Source organism: Saccoglossus kowalevskii, chromosome 17 (genome assembly GCF_978046115.1).
Source record: "Saccoglossus kowalevskii chromosome 17, keSacKowa6.1, whole genome shotgun sequence".
Taxonomy (NCBI): Eukaryota; Metazoa; Hemichordata; class Enteropneusta; family Harrimaniidae; genus Saccoglossus; species Saccoglossus kowalevskii.
This window is the reverse complement of record NC_140657.1, coordinates 12,881,946-12,901,315: the sequence shown is the minus strand read 5'-3', so window position 1 is coordinate 12,901,315 and position 19,370 is coordinate 12,881,946. Positions and strand designations below refer to the sequence as shown.

General features: G+C 31.7%; 2 protein-coding genes across 6 annotated transcripts in view; one reads left to right on the top strand and one right to left on the bottom strand.

The window, feature by feature from the left end:
• The window catches only part of LOC102801315 (golgin subfamily A member 2-like), a 38,169-nt gene extending 32,891 nt beyond the window's left edge, over nucleotides 1-5,278 (bottom strand). For all 5 annotated transcript variants that reach the window (XM_085492486.1, XM_085492487.1, XM_085492488.1 and 2 more), the window contains exons 1-4: nucleotides 5,198-5,278; nucleotides 2,926-3,129; nucleotides 1,129-1,196; nucleotides 276-339 (exon numbers count right to left, since the gene is read on the bottom strand). In XM_085492486.1, the coding sequence (XP_085348612.1) occupies nucleotides 276-339; nucleotides 1,129-1,196; nucleotides 2,926-3,129; nucleotides 5,198-5,245 (384 nt within the window). In that variant the 5' untranslated portion in view covers nucleotides 5,246-5,278. The remainder of the gene's footprint in view (nucleotides 1-275; nucleotides 340-1,128; nucleotides 1,197-2,925; nucleotides 3,130-5,197) is intronic.
• A 1,292-nt stretch (nucleotides 5,279-6,570) lies between these two features.
• The window catches only part of LOC100376545 (multiple epidermal growth factor-like domains protein 9), a 33,823-nt gene continuing 21,023 nt past the window's right edge, over nucleotides 6,571-19,370 (top strand). The window contains exon 1 of the mRNA XM_006825243.3: nucleotides 6,571-6,773. Coding sequence (XP_006825306.3) covers nucleotides 6,689-6,773 — 85 coding nt within the window. The 5' untranslated portion in view covers nucleotides 6,571-6,688. The remainder of the gene's footprint in view (nucleotides 6,774-19,370) is intronic.

Below are 19,370 nucleotides of genomic sequence, written 5' to 3'. Positions count from 1 at the left end.
TTAGTGATTATTTACACAAAATTAGTATTATTATTATTATACACACTTATACATGTACTAGAGAGAAAAAAAAATACAATTTCTTTGTCTTCACGATTTATCCAACATGCTTAATAACCCTTACTTTTAGTCCACCACCCAAATGAAAATGTTGACTGGAATTATTAATTCTAATTTAAGCAAGAAAAATTTTATTTTTATTATTATTATTATTAGGGGCTAAATGGCTTGAAATCTTACAAACTGCCCACATGGTTTAATGGCATTCAACATACCTCAGACATGAGACCATTCAATTGTCTTGAGATCTGCCGCAAGCTTTCAGTCGAAGACATTGGCCTGAGAAATTAAAAAAAAACCCTGCTTTATAGGATCTCAATCGAAAGTTATGACAATAATTCAACTGTAAAAATTAGCTATACACAATAATGGTCCTGAAACAAATTGTTACAATGCAGGTAAAAATATGTTTTTTAGATACCAGTAAATATCACAGCAGACATGTGAATTGAACTCAATAATATAGCCATGGACAAAATATAATTACTGGTTGTTCAATAATTACTACAATTACATTCAGTATACACCCAATCATAATTACATTTGACGCAAATGATTGATTGACAGTTTGCATCCAATTGAACACATTTTTACCATTTGTAATCCAGGCACATTTTACATAAACTGTCCCACAATGCACTATATACCTGTACACCCGTTTGATACAGATATGTCAAATTTCATTTTTATTGTGTATATTTAAAAACTAACAGTTTCTAATATCTGAGTCCAATATTTGAAGCAGCATCTAGTTTAATCAAGGCTAGGGAGCTAAAAAAGAATGACGCGGCATAGTATCCATACTTTTCATTGTAAGATTGCATGTATTAGTTGTGCACATGCAATCAGGTGGTGCAGTGCAGGTGGCAAAAAAGGTTCTGTCAAATCTGCATTCACGCCTGAGATTTCAGAATCATTTTAGTAGAAATGTTTTATTTTGGGAAAAACAAAGATGGCTGTCAGTTAGGCATCTTGTATCAGATTGCAAAAGAAAACACTTGTAAGCAGCATGAAGTATTATGAATGTAAAAATGGGATCGGTCCCAGTTATGTTATCAGTTAACATACCTCTCTGGTACAGGATTTGATGGAGATGAAACATTTAGACTGTCATCTCTTGATGTATCGCTTGATATCTGTGAATAAATAAAAAAAATTGTAAGCAAAAAAAACAAATGAATAAGCAAACATCTTCTATTGCCTTTATTGACCGAATCCAGTTGCATGTCCAAAAGTTATCTCCAGAAATAAAAAAAAATGAATACCATATTTCTCTCAGTAGCATACACACTTGTACATTTTGTACATACGTGTATAAATTACAGAGGTGTTTCTACGGTACAAATAAGTAATATTTCAATGATTCAGTACAAAACAAATACAATTTTTTGTACATACAGTTGTACATGCACTTCTATTGGAGATGGGCTTCTCATTTAGACCTAGTCTAAATGTAGAATGGCTATCATGGTTCTGGCATTCAGACAGCTAAAGCATCAATGACATTCCTACAACACATGGTTTGACTCTGAGACATTGGCAGTGTTAGACTGGCATACAGGTAGGAGCACTTAAACAAGGATTATAGCTACATTGTACATGTACAAGACCGATTTTTTTTGTTATTTATGTTAAGTTAGATCATACACTGTATAAGCTTGAATGGCAAGGATTGTTACATGCTGTGTGAACCATCAATTTATACATGTATTGAAGCATACAAATTCAGGTTACTGTAGAATAATTTATTTTCGCTTAGAATTTATTTTCGCTGAAGGGTTGATTCCGTGAAAATAAAATCCAGCGAATATACTTTTTTCCCTATATTTCACATTAAACTCATCAAAAATCAGTGAAAATAAATTCCAAGCAAAACATGTATTAAAGTCAGGCGAAGCCAACATTTCGGCTGGAAGCCCTCGCTGGCATGTTTGGTAAAATCCATCAGTTGATTTTGCAGACATGGCGAATTACATGCAGATTACCGGTACATGTACTTCTAGTTATCAAGCATGCAAGTTTCCATACCAACACCTCAACCCAATGAAAGCCACAATTTTTCAATTTTTCCACAACATTTTATAAATTGTTCACCATTTTTATATTTATTTTTTTTATAATTTTGGACCAAATGGATACAATTTTCCATCAGCTACATTTTTTGAAAAAATTATGTGGGTTTATATCGTGGAAAGATTACAAAAGTTTACATTGGTGCTCAATGGGTTAACATAGTACACTAAATTAGTCCACTTTCACGAACCCCACATACTACAGGTCACACATCTTGGTAGTTTCGTTGGTACTGTGAATGGCAGAAATACAATACAATACAATCATGCATGATTGGGGCATTTTAATGCGTCTTTTTGTTCCTAAAAGAAACATTTTACACAAGTTGGAGAAAAATATAGTAAAGTCTAGGAAATTGTGTTGAAATATCAATAAAATAGATTATTCTTGAATTTCATACCTACGAAAGCACCAGGATGTGTGACCTTTAGAGGTCATGAAAAGTGACATATTACAAAATATTAATAGGAACTATAGTGTAAGCCGGGTAAAACATTTATATAATAGTGACTGGTGTGCTGTACAAAGTATTAACACACTGAGACATAACACAATAGAACACGCTTACAATCAGGTACATGTAAACGGAATACGACCTAACAACTGGCATATAATTTTTTTTCCATGTGCATCACAAATGTTAGTTCAATTCAGTTAACAGCATAAATATGTCCACTACACACTTATCAGTGCCGGGCAACCACCACATTGCTGAATGTAAAAAAAAAGCTAACGACTATGACAACTTTGACAACAGATAAGATAAAAATCAAAAAATAGAAAACATCTTACGGGTGGCTGGAGAGGCTCGGTACAATTTGTAGTTGCAGATGTGGTGGTTTCTGGCGACAATGCTCGATCGCTGTCATTGTTCACTGTATTTTTCTTTGAATTACTTTTGTTCTTCTTGGTTTTATTACTACTTCTGGGTTTAGATGCTGTCGGTGAATTGGAAGGAGTTTTGCCAGAGGTCTTCTGTTGCTGGAACTGCTTCAGCTAGGGAAGAGTAGGGGGGAACAGGAAAATTTTGAGAAAAAAAATATTACAATTTTCCATCTGGTTTAGTTTTGCTATTTTTGTTCGTGAGTGAAATCCGCAATTAAATCCATGTCAATATGAAAATTGGCAATAAAACTTTCTACCAAATGAACTTAAAAGTGAAATTGCTAAAAATAGTAAAATTAAATGCCAGTGATAATAAATGCTTTTATAGTATTTTCATGCAGGTGGTTACAGGAGGAGCAATTGCAATACATTGTAAATAGTCAGTCCCTTAAATTCCGATTCCCTCATACATGTAGTACTAGTTCAATACAAAAATATTTCTCTTGTTTGCTCTATGTTAATATTTTAGAACATTTGCTTGATTCTGTACACAACTGAGATTTGATGTGTTTTCTTATTGCAGAAGTTAATAAGCTGATACATGTATGTCAGAAATGTTATTAACGATAACCAATAACAATACAATATGATTCTACCAATAGTTTCAAAATTCTTTCAAATATTAGCAAATAAATCGCAAAAAAAATCATATTATCAATGAACGTTTCAGGAATTTTTCAGGATATTTAAAACTTTCACAGAAACATTGTCATGCTGGAAAGATGTTTTTCGCAACAACCAAACTTTACTTCCATTCAATATGCAGAACTTATCATAATTTGTTTCAAATGATAATTGGTATTGAACAAAATTACACTGAAGTCAGCAAAAGCATATTTGATACAAGCTTACAAATTTGTAATCTGTAGCGTTCAAATCCAAATTTGATTGGATAAGCAGGAACTTCTATCCATTCCATGCAGCAAATACACAATCGATCAGAAATTACAACAGCCAACACATCACTGCACGCACTTATAAAAACTGCAACTGCTGTTTAAGTTATGAATATTTAGGATTTTAAATTATTCATAATTTGCTGACTTATCTTGACTGATTAGTATATTTTTACCTGTAAATGTTATTGTACAGTCTAATTAAACTGAAATGTGAATATATCCCCAAGCACATAGATACAAACACACAATACTGGGAAAGGCTGGCAGGAAGAGAGTAACAAGTGTGTTGAACATATAAGCAGTGAGTATGAATGCAAGACATGTACAGATTCACCACACCTTACATGCAGATACTCAAGGTGTCAATCAATGTAATTTACGCATGTTGTACAGTAAAAGTCATTTGTACAAGTTTGACAATAATATATCACACGTGTTAAAAGAGCACAAGCTTCATTCCTTGATAAATTGTGTTAATCATTTTTTTTTTATAAATTTCCCAATTTGATCTGAAACAAGAGTTTTCTATTTACCAATGGAATAGCATCAGAACATTTTCAAATGACAGCATCGTGCACACTGATTGACTGGTTTTATTTAACCATAGACCTTAGAAAATCTCTAAGGTCTGTGATTTAACTGCCATTGCAATAAATATTTATAAAAATGAAAGAAATAGGTTTGTCCTATACTCTGACAACATAAACGACATGCAACAAATTCATGGTAATATGTCAGTTCACAGGATCCATGCTTGCGCTCTTTCAAATTACCATCAACCCCCAGAGGACAAATTAAGAGTTCTGCAATTAGTACATTTTGCAGGAATCAATATTATGTTCGTATCCTTTAAAACTCACATACGAGTAATTAAAACACACCAAATATTGGGGCTATTGCATGACGTAAACCACTAAAAAATCAACTAACTTTCTTCTAAATGTCTATTAAAATAAATATTATAATTATAAATATTAAATATTGAAGCATAGCTTAAGATAATAAGCGATTGTTGGGATAAATATCCCAGATTCCCGAAATTTATCTGAAACTAGGAATCTAGCATCGTTGTGGCACAGCTGCCAGCTACCCAAACATTAAAGGTAACACTCTCTCCCTGGGTTCCGTACCGGAGGTGTGCCAGTATTGTGATTATTATTTTCCAACAAGTACTGCAGTGATATTTCCCGCGAGTAGATCGAGCAAGCACCCACGAAAGCCGCTCACCCGGGGAAAGCTACAAAACATAAAATTGAAAACCGGCTATCGGTGAACCATACCTTTTTTCGAGCTGCAGCCAGCTTTTCCTGTCTACTAGCGTCGGCCATTTTGTAGTAGCCACGAGTCTCTCTAGCTTGGTGGATTGTTATTTTTGAAAGTAATAGACATGATTCGTAATATAAAACAGTATGATTATGGTACCAAATAACAGTGCTAAATGTCGAATAACAATAATTTTATATTAATTTTGATTTTAATTATATGCTAAATATGAAATATTACCACAATCTATAAATTAACGTCAAAACAACAATATAATATTTAGTAAGTTAAAGGTTCTCCAATCGTGATGCGTGCGCACCATTCGACACGTCGTCTCCCAGCATCCTCTCTGATACACACAACTGATGACAGGTTATTCTAATTCGTCAATCCAAATCACAATGCTATTTCGCCGAGTTTTAGTACGCTGAAACACGAATTTTGAAATTTGGACCAATATACATTGTGTTTTTTTTAATATCAATCATTACTCAATAATACTGCTGATCCGGAAATTTCTGATAAATAGAATATAATGTTATTTAATTAACACTGACTATGACTATTTGTCATTTCCGGGACGTTTCATTTTTTTCAATTGCTTTTTTCAGGGATTTTTCGGTTATTTGCGCATTTTTAATCGACAGCTGAGCCCAACAACAAATGATAACAGATCACAAATAAGTGCAGACTACGGTGTTACCAGTCAGTTCTGTTCTCATGTGACTGTGGAAATTCCAAGAACCACGATCACTTTTTAATAATCATAGTATAGTTCCAATTCTTTTTGAATAGCTTATATTCTTAATTTGTTATTACCGGTATGTTCAGTTTGTTACTTTTTATCACGAAGATCAGAAATCTAAAATAAGTTTCTTTATTGTTTCTTGTGACTGAAACAAATCTTTACATAGAATATTTCCCCCGTGTCGGTCAGGTATTAATGATATTTCATCCACCGCCGCTACAATGCATTATATCTCAGACTATTAATTTGTTTAGAAGACAGTTCTTCGATTTTAATGGTAATGTTATTTTTAAAGTATTTTGAAAACTGTTATTTTTTCTCCTAATGTGATTTGTATTCATGTTTGGTGCAACGGTGTGTGACTCAGAGAACATCGCTCAAGAATATTATTATTATTATTATTATTATTATTATTATTATTATTATTATTATTATTATTATTATTATTATTATTATTATTATTATTATTATTATTATTATTATATAACTATGCAGTGTTGGCTGAGAGGGCAGTGTCGTTCATCAAAAAACAAATGTAATATTTTTACAAGACACTGAGGGCAATTTTACGAACACGCCTTGTCCGTTGCACAACCCGGAAGTATTAATCAGGTGACACTGACGTCATAGAAAACAGTAGAATTGAGAGCATAGTGGAAGCGAAACGAAACGTTTGATTCAGGTGGTTTTCTCTTGGATTTCTACTTCTTTACCAGGATTTTGGAGTATTTTTAAAAGCTTAAACTGTTTATTTACGAACATGTTATATGAACGGACTTTCCGATTCGCTGTTTGGATACCATTCATGTTGTTGGCGAGCCAGTTTTTACTGACGCATACCCAAGGTAAGTTGAACGCTGCCAGGAAATCCCATCGATCACCCGATCAACAACAATCGCTACACAAAGCCATGGAAATGTAACCTTCAAATGTGACGCAACACAACACAACACACCTCACATGTTCATCGAATTTGTGAGTCAGCAGTGTGTTGGGCCATTTTACGTTCGTTTATTGGTACATTGTTACTTTGGTGGTCGATTAACGATGTGATTGTAAAATGTAGCAATACTTAGTGTAATGGCGTGTCAAATCAAATTTACAGCAAATAAGGAGGTAATACTAAAAAAAAAATGTTTTACATCTTAGAACACATCGAAATTTCCAACCCAATTCTAGAAAACATGTAAAATCTGTTCTGATGACTGTGATAACATTTCTAGTTCTTTCTACACAGGTTCACTAATAGTTGTTATTATTTTTAGATCACTGTCAGGACTTTGACTCTCAGGCCACCCCACCCATAATCTAAACCCAAACCCTAACACTCCACCCCATTGCATTTTTATATGTCCCTCCAAATGTGTACTCGGGGGGGGGGGCTTATAAATAATATTAATAACTTTATTGCCTCTGTATAAAAAGATTTACATAGGATAAGTACAGCAAAAAAGAGTTTTAAAATAATAACAAAATATAAGTAAAAATATTATAAAAAAAGACAAAAGAGCGTAACTAGTACTAGTATTTAAATGTTAAATAAATCTTTGTGTTACAAGAGAGGAAGGTGCAAAATTAGGATTAGAGTTAAGGCCCTAAGAAACTTACAGAATAAATTATAGAAAATATTAGCTCACAACCTGTATAAGCTACTACCTCTATTAAAATGAAAAAAAATATATATAGGGGTCACCCTGAGTTTCAGTGTTAATGCAATCATAATATCATTGTTGGGCATTTTACCCATTGTGTCAGACCTGTCCAGATGCTGTATATACCGTATAAACAATAGCTAATAGAACAAATGCAGGAAGTTCTTTTGTATCAACAGCATGTGTGACACATTTTTAAGTGACTTGGATCAATTGTTTTGTAACATTGCTTATTCACTCTGGTGAAATGAATGAAGTTTATTTCACGATAAACATATATACATATAATAATATACAAATAAATGTGATATATAAACAGATGAGTAAATAAAAGTAAAGTTAAAGTAAATAAGTCTATAATTTGAATTTTAGATATACTGTAGAATACTATATTTTTGCTTGGAATTTATTTTCGCTATTTTCGCTGAAGGGATGATTCTGTGAAAATAAAATCCAGCGAAATATACTTTTTTTCCTATATTTCACATTAAACTCATCAAAAATCAGTGAAAATAAATTCCAAGCAAAACGCCCAAAAAGCCTTTTCAGCGAAAATTAATTCCAGTGAAAATAAAGTATTCCACAGTATATATTTTTAGATATTTATATAAATTGTTGATAGTGAGGATCATGAAAATAGTTCCCTAGAACTAGTCTCATCCATGACCCTTATAAAGAATGAACAAAATAGACAATAAATAATAATATTAATAAGTCATATACAGGTACATAGTTGTACATTTAAATAATTGAATAGATTCAAAGTCTTAAATTAACAAAAGAGATGAAAGAAAATAAACTGATTGAAGCATTTTTGTCAATGATATCGAGTCGCACAGAATTAAAATTGTATTTCTCTGAAAGTGGTTGATTAGAGTAAATGTTGAACAGATATTGGAAATGACTGCAATACAGACAATTCATTTTTTCGAATTGAATCATATTATATTGTATAAGGCCATATATTTATATACTGTAGAATACTTTATTTTCGCTTGGAATTTATTTTCGCTATTTTCGCTGAAAGGATGATTCCGTGAAAATAAAATCCAGCGAATATACTTTTTTCCCCATATTTCACATTCAACTCGTCAAAAATCAGTGAAAATAAATTCCATACAAAACACCCAAAATGCCTTTTCAGCGAAAATTAATTCCAGCTAAAATAAAGTATTTCACAGTGTATATATATATATATATATATATATAAAGTTATGTGAGTGAATTTAAATAAAACCATGTTGTGGCTTAAATCACCCAGTGTCTGCAATAAATAAACAATCTGCTTGCGATGTACATGTACATGCGATAAATGATAACTCTGATATAACATATTTGTTCACTGGATTTAATTTTAATAGATTTTATGTTTAAAAGATATTCACTGTGTTATTAATTTGACAGATTTGTGAAAGTAACAAAACTGTTGTTAAATTTGAATGTTAAGTGGGGTTTTATTTCAGTATATTTATTCATTAATATGAAATAAACAAAAATAAAAACCCAGTGAATGATTATTCTGATATCTTTAATGTACATGTAGTTGAACATTTTTTGTAATGTTGTTTGTCTAAGAGGATTAAATGTCGGAGAAACATTTGGCATTGGTGAAATGAAAGTATATATTGTGTATTCATACAGGATGTGTTGCATTCATTTATAGAACCATGGAGGTAACACATTAGAGTTTTGGTTAGAGTTACCCTCTGACTTTATAATGAAACTAGTACAAAAGTGATTATAATGTGACTTAATGAAACTGGCGAAAAGGCAACACCTAATAAGAGATCCAGTAAACCTGCGCATATTTTGCTGTTTTTGCATTTTTCGGCAATTTACAATAATGAACATTTTAGTACTAATTGTATATTGCCGAATTTATAATAATTACTTGAACATTGGTCATAATTTTCTTGAAAACCTTGTTAGATTCAAGGGCAGAGAAGGAACAATAGTTTCTTGTGCATAAGAAATTCTTCTCCTTGTGCTTCACGAAGACCTTAATAATACATTCTATCACTCTCTATAGCTTATTGATAATCTAATTGTGGGCAGGAATGGTATTTACTTATACACTGTACATGTATGTACCTGCATTTGTACCTGCACTACAGTGAATTTCATGAAGACATGAATGTTTTCTATTATATTTGAAATACTTATAGATTATAAAATATTTATAGATATTTTATAAATTACAATTGACTGTTGAATACATTTCATCAATCATTATATTGGCTATACCCATACATAAAATAATGTATGCATTATAATAAATACTGTAGAATACTGTATTTCAGCTGGAATTAATTTTCGCTGAAAAGATTTTTGGGGTTTTTTGTATAGAATAAATTTTCATTGATTTTTGAGAGGTGGAATGTAAAGTATAGGAAAAAAGGTATATTCGCTGGATTTTATTCTCACTGAATCATTCCTTCAGCGAAAATAGCGAAAATTAATTCCAAGCGAAAATAAAGTATTCTACAGTAGGCCAATGATTAAAGTAAACCAGCCAAGACTCATTTGTAATGTGTGATACCATATACTGTAGGTTCTACAGCGTCATCTTTGCATTTAAATAAAACATAAGGATCTTCTGGGGCAGCGTCTATAAATATAGTTTTTGTCCTTGGATTTCAAAAGTTTCCATAAAAAAAAAATTCTTGCCTACATAAAATGTCAAAGTAAAAGAACATCACAAATGATACTGTGAATTTTGTAAAGGCATGCATTTATTTATATAAAATATTTACTAATTGTTTTATATATATTTCTGTTGACAACAACTTGACCAATCATAGCACGTGTAGTAATGCATGTCAGTAAATCAACCAATGACTATAAAGGAAACCTGCAAAGACTTGTGGGTAATGGGCATTACTAAATAATTTCTATAGCAAATACATAAGGCTCTTCTTTGGAATTGGATGCAGCAAAGGATTTTCCAGGGTAAATGTTTTATCAATTTTTTATCAATTTTCATAAAACCCATTCATGCCGTCATAAAATTCACAATTATATTGTAGTAATTTTTCACTGCTTTTTTGAAAATTAAAATAAAAGCAAGGTCAAATTTGTTTATTTATAAATTTTCAATCTCTGCTACAAATTTCATTCTCTCTATATTATATTGGTATAAATTAACCAGCAAGTTAAGGGGAACTCTATATCTTCTACTCTTGTGGTGAATGAAATACATGTAATACCAGTGTTTTGCCTCAAAATCATTTCATCAGGAGACTCTTTGGTTTTGGCGAAAGACAAATATAATTGTTTTTTTAAATACTGGAATTCAAATACTTGTTAATTATTTACAAATATGTACAAATTTATGGAAATGATTTCAAATGAAATATACAGATTGTACAGATCAAGTTAACTGTTATGTCGCCATGCCGATAGACTTACCTTGACATGGGTGGGTGCAAATTGGGTTTTTTATTACAAAGTAACAGTTAAGCCATAACCTGAATTTGCGTCTAAAAACTGGCAACATTTTATCCGAAATTCTTCTATATTAAAATAGAATTATTTGGATCATATCATTTTATTCACTTTGATGCCAGTTCTGATTAGGTTAGTAAGCAATCCATCCTGTTCATCTAATGAACCCAAACATGAAATAAATATCATTCTCTCATTGAAATTGCCGAGGAATAATGAACTCATCGACAATTCCAAGGTTTTGACTAGTACTTTCTAGCAGCAGCAGCGTAGCAGTGACAAATATACAGTAAGCATGTACATGTACATGTAACACAACATATGAGAGTATACTAATTCTATTTTTTTCTCTCTGCCCTGCCGTTAGACCTTTGCTAGGTGCTTAAAATAAAGTTGAATCAAATGTAGCTTCCAGAACTCTATAGCTATAGTACAAGTAATTCAATTACAGTGGTGTTCCTTTATCTAAGATTTAAACAAATCGTTATATTTCGAACTAACCAAATGCATTCAACCCATTGGGAGGGGGGGGGGCTTTTTTCTTCTATTTTCAATTCAAAATCATGTGTACATGTAAAATGACTCCAACAGTTTGTGGAACCATAGACACTGTATTCTATTGTAGGGTCTATGGTGGAATACATGTATTGATGCACTGTGTTGATTAGATTTATACACAGCTTTCCATTATATTTATTCAGTATCTGTGTTTTCATTCACAAACTCTTGCATTAATGTATTCAGTTGTGTAGGTAAAACATTCTCAAATATATTCTCTCTCTACCATTTTCATTGCAAAAATGGCTGCCAAAGAAAGATTTATTGTACATGGAAAGTGTATACAATTTTCCAAATTGATAATTTCCTACCGGTAAATACATCAGTTCAGTCTGGACGTGTAATTATTAATTACTACATGTATAATGTAAAATGCATTATATTTACATGGAATTTAATTTTTGTTATTTGCACTAAAGGATTGAATCAGTGAAAATAAAATCCAGTGGAAATATCCTTTTTCCTATATTTTATCATTCAATATTTAAAAACCTGTGAAAATAAACTTCATACAATATTGCCGAAATTTTCTTTTCAGTGAAAATTAATTCCAGGTAAATTAAAGTATTTTGCAGTAATACTGATCCACTAATTCTATTATTTGTATTGCCATTTCAAAACACAATGTGTAAAGTATGGCATGAACAGATGACTATTAAAATAATATCATTTTGTGTCCATTCTGACTTTAGAAAATTCAAAATAATATACATGTATGTCAGCTCCACCCAAAACAAACTGTCTGAAAGTTTCAGGCAAGAGTTCTCAAGATTATGATATTGAAGTTTCTACAGTGATTGATATTGTACTTTAGTCGACAAAAATCCAACTACCGGTATTCTGAATTACTGGTGGTTACAGTATTACTGAAAAACAAAGTTGAAAACTGTAGAATACTTTATTTTTGCTTGGAATTTATTTTCGCTGAAGAAATGATTCAGTGAAAATAAAATCCAGCAAATAAACCGTTTTTCCCCATGTTTTACATTCAACTCGTAATTTTGTAAACAGGTATCATGTTCACAAAGGGTTCAGTTTAGACTGGTTTCATGTTCACATGATTTTCCTTTAAGGGAAAATGGCTAAACTGATTCCAAAACATCTTGTGGTCAATTTTGAAAATGGCTATTTTGGTCAAAAGAACGCAAATATTTCTAGAGTTAAAATAAATCTTGTACATGTAGCATCTGCTTTTTAGGATGCCTGTCACATGACTCTTTTTATAGCGGTAATTTATTCAACTATTGCTTAAACTGTTTGTTTGTATAACATGAAAGTATTAATTACAGTGACCTAATTATTTAATTAACTTAATGTGTGCATTGATTCATATGGTGTATATTTCATAATTACTACGGTATATGTAGGTCATGCAGTGCAATACAATTTGTAATAAAAAAATAGAAAATAAATCTTATACATGTATTTTTAAGTTAAGTAGCTATCTAACTAAATAAATATATAAATAAATACTGTGGAATACTTTATTTTCGCTGGAATTAATTTTCGCTGAAAAAGCATTTTGGGCATTTTGTATGGAATTTATTTTCACTGATTTTTGATGAGTTAAATTTGAAATATAAGAAAAAAAAGTATATTCACTGGATTTTATTTTCACGGAATCATCTCTTCAGCGAAAATAGCGAAAATAAATTCCAAGCGAAAATAAAGTATTCTACAGTACTGTAAACGCATTAATGATTCGCTGGTTTTTATTTTTGTATTTTTGCAAATAAGTAAAATTTACTAAGTTATGTTCGTGGAATAACGATATTTCTTTATTCCTTGCCAAGTTTGTGAAATTGCTCAAAACATTTAAATAGTGAAACTAAATGCCAGTGAAAATGAATAGTTTTACAGTAATGCAATTTTGTATGAGCTTTTTCACTGAAAAACAAATGGCAGCGTACATGTACTACTTAACCCTTTTATTTGTTGGACTGTCTGAATTTTGATAAGCAATAATTTGTTATTCTCCTTGTGTAACAAGAAATAGCCAGGTTCACAAGATGGCCACAAAGAGGCTTTTTTTCAAATGTGAAAGAAAATACATCAAAGTCTAGCATTTCTGCCTTTCCAAAACCCAATTTTGGTCGTTCATGGGCAGCTTTTTGTTCTGACTTGGTACAATGAACAAAATAATATATTTTGATAATAATGCATTGGATTTTGATAGAACTTGGTACATACATGTATATGCTCTAGGGCAATGTGCAGACCTGATTAGTTTTGGGTAAAAATCTTTGCATATTAATTACCTAATTTGCATAATGATTAATCTATTTTTGACTTTTCCACTGATATCTCAAGTAATAATCATCACATAATATAATCCCTCTTTGCTGTTTTGTGTTATTGTACTTTATTTTAATATTAATATCAAAATTCTAAAGAGATTAGATAATAATAAAGATTATTATTATTTCTCAGTATTACAAACATACAGCAGTAATGTAAAACTCTTTATTTAAGTCATTTTAGTGAATTTGGTTCAATACAAAAACAATCTCACTGTAGGAATATTAATTCTTTTAAATTAGCGACATCTTGACATTAGAAATTTGTTAAATTAGCTAAAATACTAGCTAAACATACGTGTTTTAGCATATTCTCATACATGTATACTGTGTATTCTAAATCAGTGTACATGTAAAAGACTTGCATGATGACATCTCTCATGGCGACTATTTAATCTCCCTTAATTGGCTTTACTTGTGATGTGTTCAGGTGTTGTTTATTAAATTAATACTCTGAAGTGCACGGCCGTACAGAAAGCGGTGTCATGTATTGTGTGCTAGTGACACTAATATTGAGCGATCTAGGCTTTTACCATCTTTTTATTACTAATAGAATCTGTTCGTGGTCCCTGCATGCTTGGATGATTATTTGCAGTAAATATTCCTACACTTACCATTTTGCCGTTACAGTGCTTGGTCTCTATTTAATTTTAGAAACGATTAGGGCGATCCGTTCATTAAAATGACCGTGTTCTTGTTTACACATTGGTGATACAAATGTCGCCTGGATTAAGAGTAGTCTGGCTAAAGATAAGTGATGAGCTATAATTTTACCCTTTGAAAATTGTCTAATATTTTTATTTTTTTTTTTGCTTTGATAATTTTGGCCAAGAAGACCTATTTTTTTTTATTGGGTAGAGGTAAATTCATTATCGAACATGTAATTGATCATTATTCTTGAATGAAATATCACATTATTATGCAAGTTTATTTTGCGAAAACGTGACAAAAGTTGATTTAGGCATTTAAAGCTGATCAGAGTTGACAACTTGCAGCGACTATGCTGGGTACTGACCCCAAAAATAATGATGCATGGTTTATTGAAATAGACAATGTAACATGAAACACAACCCGCATGATTGAGTCAGTTCGAACCAAATTTTTCACTTTTATTAAGCATGTGACTGGACATGCATACACAATGCATCATGGGAGTAATCCTCCCATTATATATATTGATAACTGATATCATCCTGGATATATTCAATTATACATGTATGTCAGTTTTTTTTTAAATTTTTTCTCAATATTAGAATTCACGTCAATAATAGTAATAAATAACTTTTTCTTATTATGTCACCAAGCAAAATATTGAGATATGAAGAAATACTGTAAAACATGTTGAAAAAGCGGCATGCAATTTTATTTAGCGAAGCTCTCTTGTCATTGTTGATTTCCTGTTTTCACAATACTTGTCTGTCGCATGCTAAAACAAATGCGCAGTTATCACTTCCATAAAAACAAAGAAAAAATAGAAGCGCCCCAGATTTTTATGTTCCGGATTACTGTATACAAATCCCCAAACCTTGGTCAGAAAAGACATGTTTTACAGTAATCTCACGATGGAATCAACGTAAAAGTGCAAATTTTGACTTGTGACCCGATTTTTGTTTTCATTTATGGTGTCCTGATGGTATGAAACCCAAATAAAACAGACATGACGTATATTCTTTAATTCTGCTGAACCTCCTTTTCTTGATTGCTATTATACGCCTATTTGTTCAACTGAAGTGCCTTATACATGTATATATATGGTTATACAAAAGACTGAGTTTGAATGTCCTAACTTATAGATGTACAGTGTAGATGTCACGCAATTTGTCATTTCATTGGATGTTGCAATGTAGACGAAACATGTAATTTTCAATGTTGTTCTTTGATAATGTAAATCTTATTGTGATCTATCATAAGTTAAAAAATGTTGCATTTGCAGAACACACAACATTATTTGGTAGCAAATAATTAATATGCATAAAGTACAATGTATGTGTTGATTGTTACTGTACCAGTATGTGCCAAAACAACTGCTCCGCATGCATATTAAAGCGCGGGGGGGGGGTCGTCACCTGTGCACGCGCGGGAATTGAGTCCCAAGCGACGATAACAACACAAGCTAAACACGCAAAGGCTCATGGGTAGACGCTTGTCTGTAAAACAATGACACGCCATGGCCATCTGAAGCATGCGCAGGTGACAACTCCCATGCTTTAAAGATTGTGAAATGTTTTATTTAATGAATACTCAGATGCTTGATACAAGAACAGCGTTTTTATGCCACTATATATCGTAGTCTAATCACAGTCCCTCTACACCGGCGTGGAGGGACAATGGTCTAATGTATTATTAAATTTACAGTATCAGAAAATAATGTAAATTACATGTTTTTCTCCATATTGCATTTTTGAAGTGATTACTAAATATATCACACTCAGAGACCAATATAGATTTATTTTTTAGCTCCGCTGTCGACTTTGTCGAGCGGAGCTTATCATATGAGTGATTGTCCGTCGTCGTCCGTCGTCGTCCGTCGTCCGTGTCAATGTTTTACTTTTTCGACTTCTTCTTGAAAACTACAAGCCTGAATGCTTTGATACTTGGTGTATATGTACCTTGGGTAGACCTCTCTTAGGTTTGTTCATTTCATGTTGATATCTTCAATTCTCTAATTTTGGTGAATATTTTTGTCATTTTTGGTAAAAAGTGATATTTTCGACTTCTTGTTAAAAACCGCAAGTATAATTACTTTGATATTACATATATAGGTACTACATGTGGACCTCTCTCAGATTTGTTCATTTTGTAATGATATCTTTAATTCTCTAATTTTGGTGAATATTTTTGTCATTTTTGGTAAAAAGTGATATTTTTGACTTCTTGTTAAAAACCGCAAGTGCAATTGCTTTGATATTACATATATAGGTACTACATGTGGACCTCTCTCAGAATTGTTCATTTTGTAATGATATCTTTAATTCTCTAATTTTGGTGAATATTTTTATCATTTTTGGTAAAAAGTGATATTTTCGACTTCTTGTTAAAAACCGCAAGTCCAATTGCTTTGATACTACATATATAGGTACTACATGTGGACCTCTCTCAGATTTGTTCATTTTGTGATGATATCTTCAATTCTCTAATTTTGGTGAATATTTTTGTAATTTTTGGTAAAAAGTGATATTTTTGACTTCTTGTTAAAAACCACAAGTCCGATTGCTTTGATATTACATATATAGGTACTACATGTGGACCTCTCTCAGATTTGTTCATTTTGTGATGATGTCTTCAATTCTCTAATTTTCGTGAATATTTTTGTAATTTTTAGTAAAAAGTGATATTTTCGACTTCTTGTTAAAAACCAATAGTTCAATTGCTTTGATATTACATATTTAGATACTACATGTAGACCTTTCTCAGATTTGTTCATTTCGTGATGATATCTTGGATTCTATAATTTTGGTGAATATTTTTGTCATATTTGGTAAAAAGTGATATTTTCGACTTCTTGTTAAAAACCAAAAGTTCAATTGCTTTGATATTACATATATAGATACTACATGTAGACCTTTCTCAGATTTGTTCATTTCGTGATGATATCTTCAATTCTCTAATTTTGGTGAATATTTTAGTCATTTTTGGTAGAAAGTGATATTTTCGACTTCTTGTTAAAAACTGTAAGTCCGATTGCTTTGATACTATACATATTGTTCATTTTCTGATGATGTCTTCAGTTCTTTAATTGAAATGTGCATTTCTAACAGCGGAGCTATCTCAGCCGATAGGCTGCTTGTTTATTATTAGCTCCGCTGTCGACTTTGTCGAGCGGAGCTTATCATATGAGTGATTGTTTGTCGGCGTCTGTGTCAATGTTTTACTTTTCGACTTCTTCTTGAAAACTACAAGCCTGAATGCTTTGGTACTTGGTGTTAATGTACCTGGGGTAGACCTCTCTTAGATTTGTTCATTTCATGATGATATCTTCAATTCTCTAATTTTGGTGAATATTTTTGTCATTTTCGACTTCTTGTTAAAAACCGCAAGTATGATTGCTTTGATATTACATATATAGGTACTCCATGTGGACCTCTCTCAGATTTGTTCATTTTGTGATGATATCTTTAATTCTCTAATTTTGGTGATTATTTTTGTAATTTTTGATAAAAAATGATATTTTCGACTTCTTGTTAAAAACCACAAGTCCAATTGCTTTGATAATACATATATAAGTACTACATGTGGACCTCTCTCAGATTTGTTCATTTTGTAATGATATCTTTAATTCTATTGATGAATAGTTTTGTCATTTTTGGTGAAAAGTGATATTTTTGAATTCTGGAAATGAAATGTGCAATGCTAACAGCGGGGCTATCTCAGCCGACAGGCTGCTTGTAAGAAAATTATGATCGCTAAATTACATTTTGCACAAAAAATCAATTTACTATTGCATACATGTACATTGAAAACCCTCTGCCTAAATTAGTAATAATATGAGGTTATTACAAGATTACCTCAAAGTTTGCACGAAGACAGTATAGCGAGAGTATCGACTGACACATAGCTCTCTTATACATCTTCCCCTTCCAAGGATACATCATGGGAATGCCAAAATCCAAAAATTTTAGAACAGAATCAACCAAACTCTAATGGCAGCCATGTTTGTTTTTATCATTAGAGGACACTTACGCGCGTAATCATTCCATATTTGGAACATGCATTTCCTTATATGGTAAGATGAAAATACCCTGCAAAATTACGACACGCTGTAACTTTAACGTTACCGTGACAGATGTATAATACCGGTAATATATAATGTGGCTTAGTGCTGATTAATTGTGCGATGCAATGTATGTGTAGATTGTAGACACAATACAGTTAAATAATGAAAGAATCAATGGTACCGGTAATCCCACTTTCTTGTGTAAATCAGCTAAGTTTAGTGGGTCACAGTGCACTCGTGATGAAGTAATAGATATGATGTGTCGTGAATTCTTCATAAATATTAGTATGCTTCAGATAAAAAGGAGTCACCAAATTTAATTATAAAGACCAAAAAATGAAAGTATTCGTCTATGATTATCATGTGCGTCTGTTAAAAATTAGTGCGTCGAAATAAAGGCTAAAATTGAATCTCTGTTGTACATATGTAGTATAAAATAATTATTATCAATGTTTAAGAACAAATATACATTGATAATACCAGAAATTTGTTGTCAAACAAACATTGGGAAATGATATTGGAGTTTTTACAAACAAGTGAGAATTCATGTAATGTAATGGGTTTTTCAAATAGGATTGTATAGATTATTTAACAATTATTAAAAATTTGACTTTTTGACTCCCATGTGCGAAGCACAAAATGGGAGTCTTTGCAGTTAGTGTGTCTGTATGTGTGTATGTGTGTATGTGTGTATGTGTGTATGTGTGTATGTGTGTGTGTATGTGTGTATGTGTGTCCGACTGTTCCACTGCTATCTCAAGAACCATACATCGGTTT